The 19,364-nt window shown below is 41.3% G+C and overlaps 1 protein-coding gene across 1 annotated transcript in view; it reads right to left on the reverse strand.

The window, feature by feature from the left end:
• The window catches only part of me1 (malic enzyme 1, NADP(+)-dependent, cytosolic), an 82,403-nt gene that overhangs the window by 47,780 nt on the left and 15,259 nt on the right, over positions 1–19,364 (reverse strand). Inside the window, exons 2-3 of the mRNA XM_035164360.2 lie at positions 5,465–5,598; positions 2,765–2,914 (exon numbers count right to left, since the gene is read on the reverse strand). Of these exons, the coding sequence (XP_035020251.1) occupies positions 2,765–2,914; positions 5,465–5,598 (284 nt within the window). The remainder of the gene's footprint in view (positions 1–2,764; positions 2,915–5,464; positions 5,599–19,364) is intronic.

The raw sequence follows: 19,364 nt of genomic DNA on the forward strand, positions 1-19,364 counted from the left end.
ATGGTACAATATGTAGGTGCCACTGTATATATATATAAAAATCTCTGTTCCTTTTTTCCTTTTTTTCTTCTCAGTCATGGTCAGAATAGAGAAACAGCCTGAGATTTTCCGAGACTGTCTGCTTTGTCCCCAGCGTATTCTGCTGACTGACCCCTTGATGCACATTTCACAGAGGCCCTACTCTCAGCCTCGGGCCCTGGCAGCAGGTCCTGGCTCACTGTGCTGGGAGACTGAGGGAGTGTATAAAATGACTCCTCCAGCCAGCTCAGTGTGAGAGGAAGGGAAGCATGCTAGAAATATTTTCCACATAGTTGTGCAGGGACAGGGAAACACAGAGATGTTGGGTAACAGAGCAATGTGCATGGGAGAACTTGGTTTTCCAAGTATTTAAAACTGCTTGGACCTAATTAGGAAAACATGGGTTTCACAGCTTATCAAACACATCAATGGTGGGAATAGACAAACAAAGCCAATGCTGAGTGAACTGTTTATGGCAATGCTAGAGGTATGATGTACTCAGAGAAGTCATATGGTTGTTCCCTGCGTCATTATGAAAATGCAACTGACAATTCTCTTTCTGATATCCAATAATGGTCCTTTTTTGTTCTCTAAACGGGGGCACTAATTAAAGTGGAAGTGAACTTGAATGATGAAGAACTGTTGACCAGGGTGGTCTTTCTCCTATCAGTCTTTTTTAGAATGAAAATAAACCAACAGTTGCAACCACCTAGGTGAGAGTAACTGCAGGGAGGTAAAACAGAATGTGGCCTGGAATGCAGCACATGGGAAAAAGCACTATCACCATCTCAGTATCTATTAGGAACTGCTTACTGAGAGTCTGTCAGATAGTGAGAGACTTGGACCTGATGAACCCATTTGAGAGAAAAAAGATACAAGTGGAGAGGTGTGTGTGGGATGGAGGGAGAGAGTGAAAGTGTGTTTTTATTAGAAAAGGGGAGGAAACCAGTGGACATCTGCTAGAGCCAGAGCCACTTAAGGTGAACACTGAACAGATTTCAGCAGTTCTCCTCAGGCTGAGCTGTCTAACCAAACTCCAGCTGCTCGAGTCACCGCAACCTCCAAATTTGGTTCAGATTTTATAGCATCTATGACCAGCTCTAACATAACATACACATTCAAGCCTGCCTTTTGGTTTCGCCTGAACACATTAAATCACAGCTTTCAGACCTACAACAGTTTTACCAATTTCTGGAGCCTTGGGTGAAACAAGGCCTCCAAGATTTGTATCTGTTGTTTGTACGTCAATCTGTATATCCTGTAGATGAACCCACCTCAGATGTTTAGATGAACCCACTGTATGATATTTGCCATGTGCTGTTTAGCTAAGCCACCATGATTGCAGTGGCAGGAATAAACTGCATACATTCACAGACGCTGATCGATTACCACTCTTTGGGGGAGGGGGACGGGACTTTAAGGCTGTTGTCTGACCTAGGCAGTCTGGATGTAAAGGTTTTTGCAAGTAAATAAACATAACCAGCATTTTGAGGGGGTTTTTTGTGCAAAAAAGTTGAACTAGAAACACTGTACTGTGACTTTGTGTGTCACCAATAACTGCAATTTCCACTTGTATTTTTATCCAGACCCTGGATTGACCTTTGACCACTGGTGTCTGATCACTTAATCTTTGACTCTGGTCAAAATTTGATTAATTTCTGTAAAAAAAGACTTGAGATATCATGTTCAACAGACTAAAAACATATTTTGTGAGGCCACCTTGACCTTTCACCTTTGACCTACCAAATCTAACAGATTAATCTGTGAGTAAAGTGGCATTGTGACAAAGTGAACAGTTATGTCAAATCTGAAAGGATAGTCGTGAGGCATTTATAAGATATCATTGTTCCAATGCAAAAAAGGGATTGTGAGGTCCACTGACCTTGACATTTGACCTTCACTCACCAACATCTAATCAGTTCCTATTTAAGTCAAAGTGGATGTTTATACAAAGTATTAAGAAATTCCCTCAAGGCATTCTTGAGATGTTCACAAGAATGGGATGCAGATACAATACGTACCTACTGATGGACAACCCATAAACATGATGCCTAGCCTGTGTGGAGGAATACAAATGTAATCTGATGTTGATATAATTTGCCACTTGTTTTAGTTTTGTACATCATGATTTATTCACAGTTTCCGCTGCATTTTGTCACATTTTGCGTTCATCTATACAAACATTTAAAACACTTTGTAAGGCAAGTAAAAAATAAACGATTGCTGTATTTTAAGTGTTATTTTTCCGTCTCCACTCTCTGAGGGTTTTTTGCACAAATTAGAGACAGGCTCACGGAAACAAGCTTGGTGTTATTGCGTGGGTTTAAATGTGAGAGGCTACGACAGTAACAGTAGTTTGCTCCCTCAACTTGGTTTAGTCTTTCTTGAGTTGACAAAATACATAAAGTCCCCATTAGGTTCCATATAACTGGACTGAACCTGTGACCAGGAAGTTCTCAGCAGCGTGTGAAGAACCAGCCTGAGGCAGTGGAACATTGGTGCCTTTCAGCCAACATTCAACAGTAGAAGAAAGAACAAAGGAGCCAATACCATAAAAAACACGTAATAACTGAGTGGTGGAAGATTGACTGGGTGGAAACAGATTAAGAAAACAGCATCGGCCACTTTCTGTTCCCAGCAGTGAGAACTTGGATGAATAAAATCTCAATGTAAATTAGGTCAGTTTGCTTGGGAATGTACTGTTTCATAGCTCAAGAGGGAGGAAAGTGTTGTGATGGTGACTCACCTCGGTCTTCTAAATATCAGGCCGTACTGCTGGCAGGCCAAGCCAACGGTGGGGGTGTAAATGACGGGCATAAACCTTTCGATGTCTGACGTTAGCGCCCGATAGAAGAGCTTCTCGCTGCGGTCCTGGAGCCCCATAAGGAACACATATCTGTGAATGACAGCGAGGAGCAGGGAGAAAAACACCTCATGTTAATCTTTACCAGCTTGAGGACTCATACCTGCTGAACGGAGAACGGGATTATTAAAGTCAGATGTTAAATCCTGCGTGTTTGTGAATGAGAAGTACCAGTAAGATTGGATGAACTGGGAGATTTTGTGAGAGTTAGGCCACATACATACTAAAATATACTGTAAAACGTTGCTTTGTTGTACAGTAACTACCTCTAATGGTATTTTTGTTTATGATGAGGCTGATTGGATAAACACAGAAAAAAAAAATCAGCCCCTCAGATAGCCCACACAAGTCCTTTGTTCTCATTGCAGGATGACCGAGAACTGAGGGCTCGCATATGAGCCAAATTAAGCAGCGCACGCCAGAGAGGGCTCTTTTCCTAATCAGAGAAGTTTCCATAAAGCCAGGAGCACAAGGTACCTCTTGTTGAGGGGCTACAAAGCCTGCACACCCTCTCTGCTATAGGTTAGGCCACAGCAGCTGCAGCACAATGCACAGTGATGACAGCTGCTCTTGAAGAAAACTGTTTAAATGAAATAAGAATCTGCCACATGTAATTTGTCAAATGAAATGTTTCTGTATGTCGTCATGTTTGGACTTGAATTATTCATTCTTCCGCTGAGTGATGCTTGATAGACTCAAGTATAGTACGTGTATCAATTTATCAGTTCATTAAATAGTCAAAGAAAATTGGGAAAGTAAATTGTTTAAGTCTTTTTTCAAGCAAGAAGGCCAAAACTTTTCAAATTCCTGTATCGTAAATGTAAGAATTTCCTGCTTTTTGTCATCTTACATGATGGTAAACAAAATATTTTAGGGTTTTCAAGAAGTCACTTTGGACCTAAGGAAATAGTGATGAGCATTTTCTTGTTATTATTATTTATCGACACCTCATGGGCCATATATAATAATAAATAATACAATTTGAGAAAATTATTACCAGGTTAATAATCAATAGGATTGAGGCAGTTTGACAAGTAAGCTGGAATTTATTTGTAACAGGCAAACTCCCCTATTTAAGAAAACAAAACTACGGCAAGAGAAAATGTGAATTCAGACAACAAAATAGTTTTCTCAGTTTAAACATTTGGTTGACTTCACTCGCCGATGTTGTGACTCATCAAACAAATTGTAACAAAATCACTACGTCAAATACAAGCCACAGAGTTACTGCTTAAAACTACTGTTTGACTTCATACTGCTACATATTATTTATTCTCTCTATTCTTAGCCTTAAAGAAGTGAACACAACCCACATCCGGGAAACAGGAATATTATTGGTGCACACTGCTTAATAGAGGAGTAGCCATGCTGCCTTAGTGAGTGCAGCGTTCCCTTTAAAGTCAACCTACTGAGGAAGCCAGGACATAATCTATCTCCATCTATTGTAGCATGAGCGATGAACCGGCTCTAGTCTGTCAGGCTCATTATTGGCCTGTTACTGCCGTCTAACAACCTCACTGACTACAAGGTTTCCCCTTCGCTGTTGCATTTTATATACTACAGAACTATTTTCATTGGCAAAGCTTTTGAACATCCATTTCCTCTGTTGACACTTGTTGACACAGTCAATGTTGGTACTTAACCCGCTCCATCATCTCAAATCCTAAACACGGTGCTGTTCCCCAATTTGTCACAATAATTCAAAACTGCGACAAATTCCACTGAAAAAGAAAAAAACGTGGGAATTAGGATAACCGGTTAAAATAGAACGGGAAGTATTGAAAGTTCCAAATTATGGTTGTAAAGAATAAATGACAGCGTCGGGCAGTGGATACCAGTGGGGGGTTGAGAGTCAGGGAGCAGACAGCATGTAAACACAGCAGGTTATAACAACGGCAGGCAAATAACAGGGTTTAATCCACTGGCCCAAAGCCCAAAGCTTGTCAGTGTCATTGACGGTGCATGGGAATGGCTCATACTGAATGTTTGTAGATGCTGATGCCGTCATGTTGCTACGGCGAAAAACGAAGCAACTGTCGACCCTGTCTCACAGGCAGCTCACTCTGACATGGGGAGATGTCAGAGTCCATGATGGAGACTGGACTAAGAAGCAATTTCACAGACAGATAATATTAAGCACTCAGCATATAATTCAAACCAGTAAACCAGGCCCTGACCGGAGTTAGAGGCCTGACCTTGTTGATCAAAGAGCCCAGTGCGGGTACACTCATTACATAATGCCAACAGCTACAACTCCTAAGCGCCTGATGGAGCATGCATAACTGAACTGAAGTTTTCATTTGGTCGCTGTGGAGGTTATAAAAACATCAACGCAGATGAAGGGGCACAGGGAGTAGATGGAGAAAAGGGGAAAAAAGGAGAGGAGAGAACAGTGCAGAGATTTGTTCAGTAAAATATATGCTGTTTGGGGATTGATGAAGATCTCTAAGGGCTGATCACTAATCTGCCTCTCGCGTTTTGACGGCTTCCAGATGTTAGATGTCTCAGTGTGCACGCAGGCAGGCGATCCGTCTGGGGGAAATCAGCCGAAATTCAACTCTGCCGATTTGGTGCTCATCTTACCTGTCCAAGTCGTCTCTCTTCATGTCATAGTTCTTGAGGACTCTCAGCAGCTGGACGTCCTGGCTGATGATGCAGGGGGGCAGCAGGCCGTGGATCCCCAGCTGGAGACGCTCCTCCAGGGAGAAAGCCATGCCCTACAGACACACACAAAAACCAACTTGGTTATCCTCAACTATCCCAACACAGGCTAACACAATCTCTACCTTCTTTGGATATCAAGAAGAGGAAGATACCACTGGGTGTTGAATGCCTTGCTCAAGGACACGCCACTCTAAATCAGTTCAGCAGTTGTTAGACTTGAGTCATGCTGCCCAGTCCTGCCCAGTGTGTTTGTTCCTGTTGATTTTTAAGTCTCAAACAGTGGCCTTTCATTCATGACGGCACAAGCCTGGTTCAATAACCAGGTCCCGTATGACCGTCAGACTGACACACAACACAAAACTGTAGCTTTTTTGGAGACTCGTTCGGACAAACTCAGGTAAGTTTAAAGGTTGTTTGGTTAGGACAGGTCTTTTCCCTTTAGTTTTGGTATTTATACACACATGGTGATGGATAACAGACTTATTCATACTTGACTTGTTCTGTTCTGTTTGGTCAGGTAATGTCATGCTGTCTGCAAAGGGGTATTATTTAGTTTTATGTGAGTAGTTCAATAACATTAAAATCAGTTTTATTTGTATAACACCAAATCACAACATACATTACATCAAGGCACTTTATATAGTAAGGTCAAGATCTTACAATATAAAAAACAGTTCCCACAATGAAATTTAACAGGAAGAAACCTGAAAAGTGCATTTACTCAAGTACTTATTTAAATACAGTTTCTAGGCCTAGTTTACTTACTTATTTCTATGTTATGCTACTTCTCACTTCATATTTCAGAGGTAAATGTTGTATTTTTAATACAAAACATGTGATTAGCTAATTTTGGCATGGCCTTAAGCACATACACTTATTTTCTAAGAAAGAGTTAAAAATAATCAGGGGAAGTATCACAAGGATCAAAAATATGCTGAAAAATTCTTACACTGCAGAAGGAGGTTTAAAAGATTTCAAGTTTAGGAGGTTAAACTGTGAATACAGTTCTTAAAAACCGCCCTCACTCTACCAACCTCAACAAAATGCTGCTCACATATTAAAGAGATGCTACACACGCATGCATTTTTTGAGCTGTAAACTCAATTATATAAACGTTCTTTTACCAAATACATTAATCCTGGTTTTGAATCACCTCTATTACCAGATTAATATGGACTATAAAAAACACACCCAGTGTTTAAACCATCTCAGACCCTGCAGGGCTGATGCTTGTACTGATGCTTTCGGATGGCTCTACATCATGACATCAATATATATCTAAAAGCACTAAGCAATGCGTTCTAAAGGCATTATAATTTAGGAAATGCTAAACTAGGCTGTCCACGGTATTCTGGCACTTTGAAGAAGTTCAGTAAACCACAATAAAATATAACTGCAATATAATATATATAAAACTGTGTATCATTTTCTTGGTAAAAAGATACATTTATTTTCTGTGTGTAAAACAACCGTAATCATGGTTATTTCTGCTCGCTTGGTATTTACGAATCTCCCTAGTTTAGCTACGCTCTGAAAACTCTGCTTGAACTTTGAACAAATGAATATTTGGGAAAATATTCAACAATCCTTCCTGTTCAAACATTCCTGAGTGATGAAGGAGGTGGTCAAACGTGTCTGATCCGTCAGTGTTTGCTCTCAGAGGGGATCACTGTGTTCAGACATGATGCCGTTAGCTCATACACTGGTGGATGTCTTCACCTACACAACCCCAAACACAAACACACACGCACATGCACTCAATGAGGCCCAGACAAATAACTTGCTTTGCTTTGACCTTTACTTCAGCTTTTATCGCGCTCACCCTTTACCTCTGACCGGGAATATTGAAAAACACACTTAGGAGTCTGACCTCTCATCTATTCCACAGAGTAGACTCCTTATAGCCCTCGAAGCGGAGATTTTTCCTACACTCACTTCATACCTAGGGGTACCCAGAATGTCTTGCGAAAAAACGGCAAGCTGGGAGAGAGACACACAAATGTAGTTTTTTCTCCAAAATGATTGTAATATCTTAGTTTAATATCATTTCAATGTATTATGGTCACTTTTTTCACAACAACCCGAGCGCACTAGCTTTAGCATGCTATCGATCTTTTTTTTTTTTTGCATGATAATCCTGTATTTTCACATAATTTCATGTCACACCCTCACCCCTACCCCTCGAAAACAAGGGGGAGGGGGAGGGCCAAGGGGTGAAATGGGATTGGGCCTAAATGTGACGTCAAAAAGCAGTAGAATGAGATTGATGTACTTCAGCTGATGCTCATCTGCATATACAAAATGAATGTGGTTTGCACACAAAGCACCCTGTCCCCGCAATGACTCCATATTTTAAATGAGGACAACATTCTCTTCTATTCTCTGCAAGTCAGGCATGATCTGGAGGGCATCTTTAATCCTTTCTCCATCTATAAAAGACTAGCGACCCGGTGAAGCCTCAGCCTCAACACACCAGCTACTGTTGCTGACTGCTGAGACAGAAGCAGAGCTGCGCTGTGACAGTCTCTGTTTTGGATCACATCCACGGATGCTTGGCCCCCGGCGCCACAGCCTACAGCCTTTCCAAGCCACCGGCACTTTCTGTGTATCTGGCTGTGTTAAAACAGTCCTGAGGTCGTAAAAATGTGCTTGATCACACGAGACGCACTATTAGAAGGAAGAAGAAAAGCACACGACACAGAATGAGGCATTGGGAAGAAACTTCGGTGGTTTTGACGTCAGACGAGCCATCAGTGCCGACCACAGACACACTTCCAAATTCTCATACGACTTAAATTATAATGAATAAAAAAGCAGGCGGATCACAAATGACTGATTTTAGATTTAAGGACAGTGACTCCTGAGGGAAAAAACTAGCTATTTCCAATTTGTCAGAACATCTGAAAGAAATGGGTTTTGTATTTACAATCCGTCAGGATTTATAAAGTATGTTATGACATAGGTTAACACAGAATAACGTGCAAAGATGAATCCTTACAAACAAAGTTTAGTTCACAGTACTAAATTATCCAGGCATGACTGCAAAAAGGTCATCGGTTATTTCAGACACTGGAGCACGAGTCCCGAACCGGCTGCCGTTCGGCGAGGCCCGACACAGTCTGTACTTAACGGACCTCAAATAGGCAGAAGCAGCTCAGAATTATAACCTTCCCCAATTATCAAAAAAGATTTTCTATTTTTCAGAGAGCCAGCTGTTCACTCCAGGCTCCATGTGCTCAGGACACACCAGTGTTCTGCTGTCTGCCACAGCTGACCATGAGGAGTAAATGGAGAAAAGTCTTAAAATACATGAGGCAAACTGAGCTTAATATGAGGCTGTAAAATGAGCTCTAGCACAGAGTCACACTGCTCTTTCATTAGCCGAGATACACTCAGAGCGGCACTTTGTAGCACATGTAGAACATTCTCTCGGACTTTCTCTGTGAGTGGAACGGCCGTTTCACAACTCACACTTGAACGCTGAAATCCTGTAAGATTAAAAACAAGAATTTCATGAAAACTATGATAAAATACTTGGTCAATGATATTTTAGTCCACGACTAAGACAAGGTGGCACTAACATCATTAAACTATATCTTGCACTATATAAACATGGAATATAATTCCCGAAAAAATAAATTGAGACTAAATTGTAGATTGAAATACAAACATTTTATAAAATTCTCTATTTCTGATGATGAAAAGAGGAAATGTATTGTGTTTTAATAAGTTCAAATTCTTTCCTGCACACTCAGACTGGACCTACCTAAACACAAGGTAGTACAACACATATCATACAGTGACGATAAAACAACATGACAGCAACAAAACTGATCGATATGGAGTCTTTTCAAATTTGCTTGTGAGAGAAAATGCAGCTAGCAGTATTGTCAGCGGAGAAAACCTGCAGCTACAACATCACTGGGAGGAAAACCAGGAACCTGAAGAGAAAGCCCAGAAACTGAGATAACATGGTGTAAATTACGCTGTTTCGAGTTAAATGTCGGGTCTTACGGACACTTGGATGACACCACAGGACCGCTATGCAGGCATTTTATGTTTTTTTTCTGTTTGAAGACATGGTCACCACTTGGCACTTACTTCAATTGTATTGGATTTGGCTGCAACACTGTTTACCCCAAAAGTGTTTTGTGGACTCAAACACCTCACCCACCCCTCCATCTGCACAGTGGTGAGTAGATATCATTTTTGGTTTTGCGATTAAGTCTGCATGCATAAAAGCATGTTTAAACACAGATGTGTCAAACAACTCTGAACAGAGTTGCTCATACATGCACTTAGGTTTTCAGAATTAGCCCTATAAAATGCAAATAGTAACAGTAACAGTCACATAAGGTAAGAGATAGTCCACAGATTCAGTTTAGAGGAAGAGGCAGATCATGACAGAGCATGCAAATCTATAATCAACACACAAGCATGTGTGCTTCCATTTTGCTTTTCTAGCACTTTCACTATACTTCACTACAGACCTTTTAAGAATGTATTTTCACTCTTCCTCTCACTTCTCAAGTGACCCCTGAGCTCAACTGAGAGCAATAAGGTGCAATGAAGATTAATGATAACTACAAAATGTGCAGAGGAGATTTGTGCCTCACACCATGCATGGCGTGTTCTGCAAGTGATTTGGGCCGTTCTTTATCTTTTTCTTTTACAAGGGAGTTCAACATTTAACAGCTTTCCTCCTCTCAGTCATACCTCATTGGGAGGAACGGTAGGGGAGATGGCTGGGGAGGCTTGAGAGTCTTCTTTTCTCATGTATTAAAAATTAGTGAGTGTTTTTTTATTTGCAGTACTTGTATTTGTATGTATATGGGGTTAAAATAAAGGGATTAATTCAAACTAATAAAGTCTTCCATGTTCATATAGGATGTGTTATTGTTGTCAGAAATGAGTTTGAATAAAACAACTGATCAATCAATCAATTGTTTCACTTCATGTTGGGTGAGTGGTCTGAAGAAGAAAAAGGAAGAAAACCTTTTGATTAAAAATAGATTATTACAGCAAATCTGCAGCCAGTCAATGAATGAGAGGACCAATGAATGTGCACCATGGCTCATTAAGAACAATTAGCCACACAGCTCTATGGGCCCTAAAAGGCTGCCATGTGAAATAGAAACCATCATGGAGTCAGGACCAAAATAACCAATTAACATCCCCCACAAAGGAGGTGGCCATACATGAGTGAGGGCTGGGGCCAGTAGAGTGACTTTATGATTGAAGATACGGCTGGTTGGTGTCAGGGCTGCGCACTAAAGCTTAGCAGTTTTGCACGGATTGCACGGTTCGTAGAGTTTGGCTGGCAAAGCGTGGGAACCGGCGACGCCAGATCTTACATCTCTTTGTTTTTTGACATGAATATTGGCCTTTCAACGCCCCCTTGTCCTCAGCATGTAAAAAGAGCTGCCAATCTTCAATTCCAAGGTTGACTGCTGGACTCAATCAACACGTCCATCAGTCAACCCTCTGCGAGATCCAATCCATCTATTGTCGGCCAGGGTAAATATACAGGAATGGTGATCCAAGATGGTGCGGGGGTGATGACGGCTTCACTCCAAGACTATTTAAAGCACTGCATTTAAAGTGTGGCATGTTTTCTCCGTGACAATGGCAAACAAAAACTCCCCTGAAAAGTAATCCATCATGTCAGCTTCCCTGGAGGCAAAAATCTCTAGTCTGCCATACTTCTGCCTTGTTGAATATATCAGCTCGTTAGCTTGTAAATATGTATGATTGTAAATGAGCCAAATATGCACACAGATCTACGTTTTCTTTAACTGTTTTTTTTGGTTAATGTTCTTCAAAACCAAACGACAGTACATAGTCACAGGTCAAAAGTGAAAAGCTCACAAAAATGCGCACATATACACACATTGACTCTTGTATACACACAAGCCATCCCTGTGTTTGTTTGCCTGAATACAGGTTCTCAAATGTTTGACTCCCGTAATGCTGACTCTCTCCCTCTCTCTCCGCTGTGGCTCTAAACTAAACTGGGCTGGGCTGGATAAACCCTAGAAAGCTTCCACATGTCCCTGACCACATCTGAAGTGCCCGCACCCTGTGCCAACACATGTGATGCCCGCAACTCCATGTTCCAGAAGCCGTGGTAACAAACCAAACCTGTAATCTACCCACTGGGCAGTGCCACCCTTTAACCTCGGACTGCTGCCATGCCCACCCCAAAGCCGTCAGTGCAGAGGAAACAGCTAATTAGTTCACCAGAGGGCCGAACAACAGAGATAAACATGCTCTTGTGAAAGCGATAAAATGCCTTTCTGTGCGTCCCGAGGAGTTCAAAGGGTGGGTTTGTTGCAACTTTCAGTTATAAAGATTGAGAAAGTTAAACACGCTGCAACTTCAACCTTTTCATTTTTCTCCCCCATAACCACACAGGGCTGTGTCTAACTGCAGTCGACAGCAGGGCCCCTCCCGTCATTACAGTTACAGCTACACCTGATCTGGAATGAGTTACATTCTGTTATGCCATTGGCTCACAATATTGACATGGTTCATAAACTTTTCTCACACACTGCTTTTCCCTGATATGTTTGATGACTGTACGTGTGGAACTTCCTTCAAGATGCAGAGACAGGTCACACAAAAACCCACTCATACAGGTTAACCATTGAGGTGTTCGGTTCTGTGGGGCCAGTTTCCAATGTTTAGATGTTTAAAATTTCAACCTCAGACTCATTGACCTTGGCTCATTTTCTGTAAATAACATAAAAGATCACACTTTTAATGACTGCACACACCCCTACATATGTGGTGTTCAGGTCCTTGTTTTATTTATAGCTTCATAATTATTCATTTTTAAAAATCTTTCACTAAAAGACAAATAGCACTTTTATTCATAAATGTCATCGAACAGAGGAAAGATGCAAATATCAACCATATGCTATCTATAGTTCTTGTGATTTATTTAAAAACTCAATAATGCAGTGGGTCCAACAGACCCACAAACATTGGCTGAGTAACAAAAACATGAGCACAACTCAAGGGTTAATGCAGTGGTTCTCGAACTGGAGGGCAAGGCCCCCCTGAGGGGGCATAGAGTCACTGCAGGGTCGGGTGTGGATTACCTGGGGAAATATGGAGTGAACCTAAACTGAATACATTTGGTTTGTATAGGAAAATAAACATGAGTCTGGTGATACTCTATCATGCTTATTATACTTTTATATGGCAAATATGTTTATTTTGTATTTGTTGCTTACTTTAATCATTGATAAATACACAATTGTTTGGCAGTGAAGTGTAACCTTTTTTCTTCCGAAGAGTGATAGGATGAAACACAATACTAATGTAAATTCAAGAACACATGATTCCTTTGGCAATTTTCTCTGTTCTTTTTGTCTTATTTTCATCATTAAGAAGTGTGTATTTGTATTTGTATAGTTTTATCTGCTGCTGTTTTAAACTCCTGTCTAAGTCAGGCCTTCCTTGCACAAGTTTCCAAAGAGGCTCACATAGTACAGTACAGGTTAACTGCAAAGAGTGGTATAAAGGGAAATAGGGTATTGATAAAACAATCTAACCATGTCTAGGTATATATACTGTATCTCTATAATATCCTGCACTATTTCTCATGCAATTGTGAGAATGTTGCTATGAGTAGGAAGATACAACATATTATACACTGTAGCAGAGAAACTTCTCTCAGTGAAAGTAAGGAAATCCTTTCTTTCTTCAGCAGTTACTTTTCCCTCCATTTTAAAAGAAAATAAGGGTTTATGACTCACTATTAGACTAAATAACTGGTTTAGATGGACATTTTTGTCAATGTGCTGACTCAGAAAAACTCAACCCAAAACCCCTTGAAAACCTTTCCACTCACTGGGAAAACTTAAAAATTATGTTATTCCCCATAAAGCCATGATTAACTTGAGATTTAGAGATAGGACAAGACGAAGGAGGAGGACCTTCCGGCTCACAGCCCAACAACACACAAATCCCCACGTCCGCATAAAAATCCATCAAACTGTTGGATGTAGCGTCACTCCGCCCCACCTCTTTGCCTGTGTGTTTGCTGAGCTGCAGCTTCAATGGAAGTGCCCTCTGGTCTGGGAGAAACAGCCCCTATTGACAGAGACCTGAGCCTAACACGACAAGAGAGGCCTTTCCCCCATTGAGTCTCTCTCAACCACAGTTGCGGATCAGACACGGAGACAAAAGCCCACAGGCCTTCAACAGGGAGAGGGCTCAAATGTTTGGCACTGCGATATGGGTCTGGCAGAGATGTGTGTGGCCACAGAGCACTTCTCTATTCAACCCTGTGTGGGAGAGGGAGGGCTTTCTTTTCATGAGGGAGAGGCGAGGCTTGACAAGAGACGGCCTTCTTGTGTTACTTGTTTATCAGTAAAACCACTTGCTGAAAGTGATGTCTGGTGATAGCCATCTTAGCCTTACTTTCCTCTCATTCATTACATTCATGTTGAATTAGTGTCACCGCAGCTTTTTTGAAGTCAAGTCATCAGTATAAAATAAAAAAAGGGCTCCAGAGTGTTTCATTGGTGTAAGTAGATCAAATAAACACTAAATGGGCTAAACACAGGTAAACCACATCAGTCACACTGAACAGCTGTAAAAGCCATAAAGAGGTTTAAAATGTGTTAATGTAGATCTTTAATCTGCACATAAAAGACAGGAAATCACATCTGCAAGGTTAAGACTTTACTCTTGTCAGCACTCTGGGGTGGCTTTGGTAGAGCGGTCTACCTCCAACCAGAAGGTCGGTGGTTCAATCCTCAGTCTTCCCCATCTGCATGCCGAGGTGACCTTGGGCAAGATACTGAACCCCTAAAAATGGCCCCTCATAGATGTTGAATGCACTAATTGTAAGTTGCTTTGGATAAAAGCGTCTGTCAAATAACATGTAATTTAATGTAAAATCTACAGTCGAGTCATCACTTCGCAAAAATCACAATTTTGTCTAACATCTTTGCTTTGTCCCAAATCCTAAGACAAGACCAACAAGTCTTTTTGATGCACTTCACTATAAGGAGAGCATTTGTTTACTTCTGGCATTTACTTTTGGTATTGCACTGTCATATTTACTATGGCATATTTATTTAAACACAGTGAGAGGTTCTCTGCACAGACACATTCACAACAACAACAAAACCTCTGCATTATTGAGGCAAGAGGTGGAGCAGCCGGGTGCAGCAGACAGAGACAGGAAGTGAGATATTTTCTCTGCTGCGGAGATCATGTGATTTTCTTGACAACACACAGCTTTCTTAATAACACAAACTCCTTTGACATCGTTGTCGGTGTTCTCTGTGTGTGTGTTTCACCGCTTTTTCACCTGGAGATATTGGTTTTCTTTTTTTCATTTTTGCTACTGTCACGCATTATAGCATCTTCAACCCCCCCCACTTGCTCGCAGTGAATCCACCGGGGGAACCCCTGCTGTGTTCACACATCGCTTTCTCCTGGATTTCTACGGACTTTATGGGAGGCCAGGCAAAGAAATTCCGCAAAAACTGCAGAGCATGTCATTCGGACATTTGCGGTCACACATGCACCTCCTCCGGAGAAAATACGGAGGAACTGCGGAGTTCAGTTCATGTCTGAAAGCAACTATTGTGAGTGATACTATTGCCACTTGGAGAGCAGAGAGCGGAAAACTTTTGTGCTAGCAGCACAAAGAAGCATTTCTTCAATTGCTGCCAATACAAAAGTTGACTTTGAATGAACCTGAAATGAAACTGCAGGGGGAAAGAAATTTGCTTAACATTAGACGTGACTGTGAGAAAGTCCTCAACAGCGGTTGACTTCGCCCACGCTGTTCTTACACCACACCAGTGGATCTGGATTCACTTCTGGGGGTGATGTCAGAGCTCCTCAGACCAGCAACCTCTCTGCAGCTGCCCAAACAGAGAGCAGAGGTTGTTCTCATAAATACCGCCACCAGCGCCATCTATTCTACCCCACTATTACTGCCACATGTTCTCCCACAGTGCACCCTGGTCCCAAAGAAAATACTGTCTATTGCAGTAGAGGTGCAGTATACAGCAGCATCTCAGTTGATCATATTAATTTTTGCAATCAGCAAAAAAGAATAGTGGTCATCAAAGGAAAAGAAAGAAACAATAAAACAGGGATTAACAGTAGACTTGGAATTAAAGAGGTTTCCTGCCTTGAGGTCTCAGAGCTAAATACAATGTGTCTCAGACATGCAAAGTAAGCCTATTTGGAAACCAAAGCTCATAAAGGAGACAAGCAAATATTCACAGTCAGCAGAAACCTAAAAAATTAAATTAGAAACTTGCTATCACAGGAAGCCTCGGGATGAGTTCACTGGTTTGGTTGGCAGTGACCCACAGTTGGGGGGGGGAGGAGGGTTTTGGCCAACAGCTGGAGGAAAGACTGAGTCACATGCCTCCCTCCTTCTCCATTCCTGCACTAGTGTTTATAAACACACATTTACATACATGCAAGCACACACGCAAAAATTGTGACCTTGATGCAGATTCAAGTGATATCTTACTAAACAGACCTAGCCTTATGTTTATGTACAGGTACATAAACATGTGATGCTTCATAAACACACACAACAAGCTAAACTTAACACAATCCTGGTTGTGAATCAAAGAAGAACAGAGAGTCTATTTAATCCTGCTGCAGGAGAGCACCCACACTCCACGACGTCCACATTGTCCAGCAGCAAAACCATGGCGTCCTTTTGTTTTATCAATAGCGGCATGTGTGTCTAGACTCTGTAAAAACAGCTGGTGGGAGTAGGAGAGTGGATCGGCCAGCGGAATGACGGATTCACCCCATAGTTGTCATAGTTAGGATTAGAGGACACAGATGAGAGAAATGGTGGGTTGAAGGGAGACAAATACAAAACAAAAAAAAGGAGCGGGAAAAAGAAAGAAATAAAGTGGGAGGGGTGGGTTAACTCTTTTATGAAGGTCAAAAGCAAACTGATCGGGCTGCAGGCATCTGGCTGGTGGAGTAACTGGTTCACCGGATGTAATGGACGAGTTGGACTGGCCCAGTATCCATGGCTCTTTTAGGCTCTGATCAGCCAGCCGACCACGCTTGTTATATAACAGCAAACCATCCAGACCACGCACCACCAAACAGCTCACCCTCTCGCTGGTGCTGCCACGTCGAGAAAGAGAGATCTAGCATGCAGCAGGCAGAGCCTTTCACAGGCTGTTTCATGCTCAAATGCGGCCTGAGCTGGAAGCAGAGGAATCTTTTAAAGCTGCACAGGAAAAGATTGTTTGGTAAACTTACACTGGCTTTTGCTGTGAAAGTCTAAAAGTGGGGTTTACACAGAGGAGAGCAAATATCCAATTACATATCTGCCTTCAAGTGAGGTCACCAGCAGGGAATCTCCCCAAAACACAGGAAGCTCTGAAGCAATAAAAGCACTTTGTCCACTGAAAAGTAAACTCATCAGAGATGGTGAACCTCTTTAGCACATCCCACAGATTTACAGTGTTTTCATAAAACACTTGTGATTAGGGATGCGCAATAAAACCATATCTATAATTACATTTCATTCGATAGCAATATAACAAAAGTTCTATATATAACGGTATATTTATTATGCATTCTGTAAGCACAGTGAGAAGTTATGCGGTTTAAATGTGTTGCTGTTTAAGTGTTTGTCATAAAGAAGAGTTCAAAACCACAACCTTCACTCAAGAGGAAAAATTAGTCATCAAACCAAATAGAAAATGGATAAGAATGAAGAAGTGCACATGTTTCTCACCCAGTTTTTGCTTTGTAAGCACAATGTCACCACTGCACAGCCAGAATATAGCATTCAGAATACGTGGCAGTATCATGTATCTGATTAACCAGCATGATGGTGAGCATTTCCCAAATTCTCAGTACAACTTACATTTGGTGTTCTGGACAATGATGCTTATTTTGCATCTTGAATGTATTAAGCAGCTGGATTTTTGGACTGTTTTATCTGACATCTGATTTGAAACACAGTCAAGCTGTTAACCTCAGTGAAGTGTCACATTATTCCAATCAGATGTGGATGTCTTCAACAATTAAAGAAAAAAAATTAAGGAACGCAGAACCAAGCCTTGCTCCAGGCCACCAAATCTCATTCAGTGATTTCAACATGTCTGTGGCCAAACAGTCTGCAAAAACAGCAACAAAACCTTACTTTGAAAGTTTTTCCATCTGATGACCAGGCACCAAAGAATGTGAATTGAAGTCTTTAACACGTTTAGCTTTGGCCATATCAGTATAACCAAACCAGAGCTGTCCGTAGCATTCACATGTCACCTTGGTAGAGCATTGGTAGAGCATCCAGGAGGCAGGACATCATGTACTGTATAAATTCCACTCCAGAAAGCTCAATGTTTTAGTTTCCAGTGCATTGACACCTGCGTTGGCCCTCATCACCAGAAGCTCTCAAACCTAGTTGAAGTAGAAATTTGTTGACATTTGCAATCTCACATATAGCCCCTCCACAAAATGTCCTGTCTTCAGTGTATGTCCGAAGTTTGTTTCTTTGACAGACAATAGTTCTCCCACCATTTGCACTGGGCTTAATTACTAAGCCCCAAACTGCCCCTGACTGCTGTGCCGACAGTGTAGGAAGAAGAAGAGAAGTGCAGCACATAGAAGCATTGTATGAATGTGTGTGTTAATGGGCGGATGGTAAAACTGTGGTGTAAAGTGCTTTGAGTGGTGATCTAGACTTGAAAAGCGATAGAGACCATTTACTATTTATTTACCAGTTATAATAATATAATAATAATTACTGCAATGTTTTATCCAATATCTTTTAACTTTCTTAGATATTTATCCATCACTTTTAGCTAATCATTCCAACTTATAAGACCTGTCCAGGGTGTACCCCACCTCCCACCCAATAGCCTCAAGCTACCCCGCGACCCTCAAAGGAAAAGAGGTATGGATAGATAGATGAATGGATGGATGGATGGACATTTTCGTTAACTATTTCAGCAGGTTTCCTTCACTTTCAGCCAACCATCATTTATCTGGTACTTTTTACTTACTATTTGCGCTGTTTGAATAACTCATTTATCAATATGCAACATGTGTGGATATACGTATTTTTTCCCTTCTACTCCACAATACTGCCATCTGCTCCTCTGCGGTACTATATCATATGTACCATGTATGTAACATCCGTGGTTTGACTCTGTTCAGGGACCTTTGTTACCATGAATAAATCACTGATGCTTTTGGGAAATATTTTAGGGAAAATGTTAAAGTTTATAGAAACTGAATATGCAATTAGCAGCCTCAATCAAAAATATTAGTATTGGCCTTCAGAATGTGTCTGTGGTCATGAGGACATGGAAAGAGAAAGAATGCAGGTGTTAAACCATAGTGCGGTCTTTAGTGGTTTCCGCTGCAGAGGCAGCTAACCAAATCTAGTTTAAACGTATAACGTGTTCGCATGTGCTCTCTTATATTTTTTAATTAGATTAAGTGGATAAGTGTGTGTTGGGGGAGTGATAAAAGGAAAGAGAGAAAGGGAGAGAGCGAAGGGTATATAGGGAAAAATAAATACATTCATGCCGGTATGTGTGTTCATGCTCACGCTCTATGTCTGATCTGCAAAGCATAGAGTGGACATGAATCTGAATGGAAGTGAGAACTGAACTGGTTTATGTCCAACACAAATACAGACACTCACACTCAAACTATTGACTCGTCCCCTTTAACACTCTCCACTCTCTCCTCCTCACTCATAAATTATCTCCAGCCCTCCATCTATACCCTCTCTCCTTCCACTTAGAAAGACCTGAGAGCTTGAGAGCATCACTGCTGTCAATCATCCAGC

This window comes from Hippoglossus stenolepis, chromosome 8, assembly GCF_022539355.2.
Source record: "Hippoglossus stenolepis isolate QCI-W04-F060 chromosome 8, HSTE1.2, whole genome shotgun sequence".
In the NCBI taxonomy this organism is placed as follows: domain Eukaryota; kingdom Metazoa; phylum Chordata; class Actinopteri; order Pleuronectiformes; family Pleuronectidae; genus Hippoglossus; species Hippoglossus stenolepis.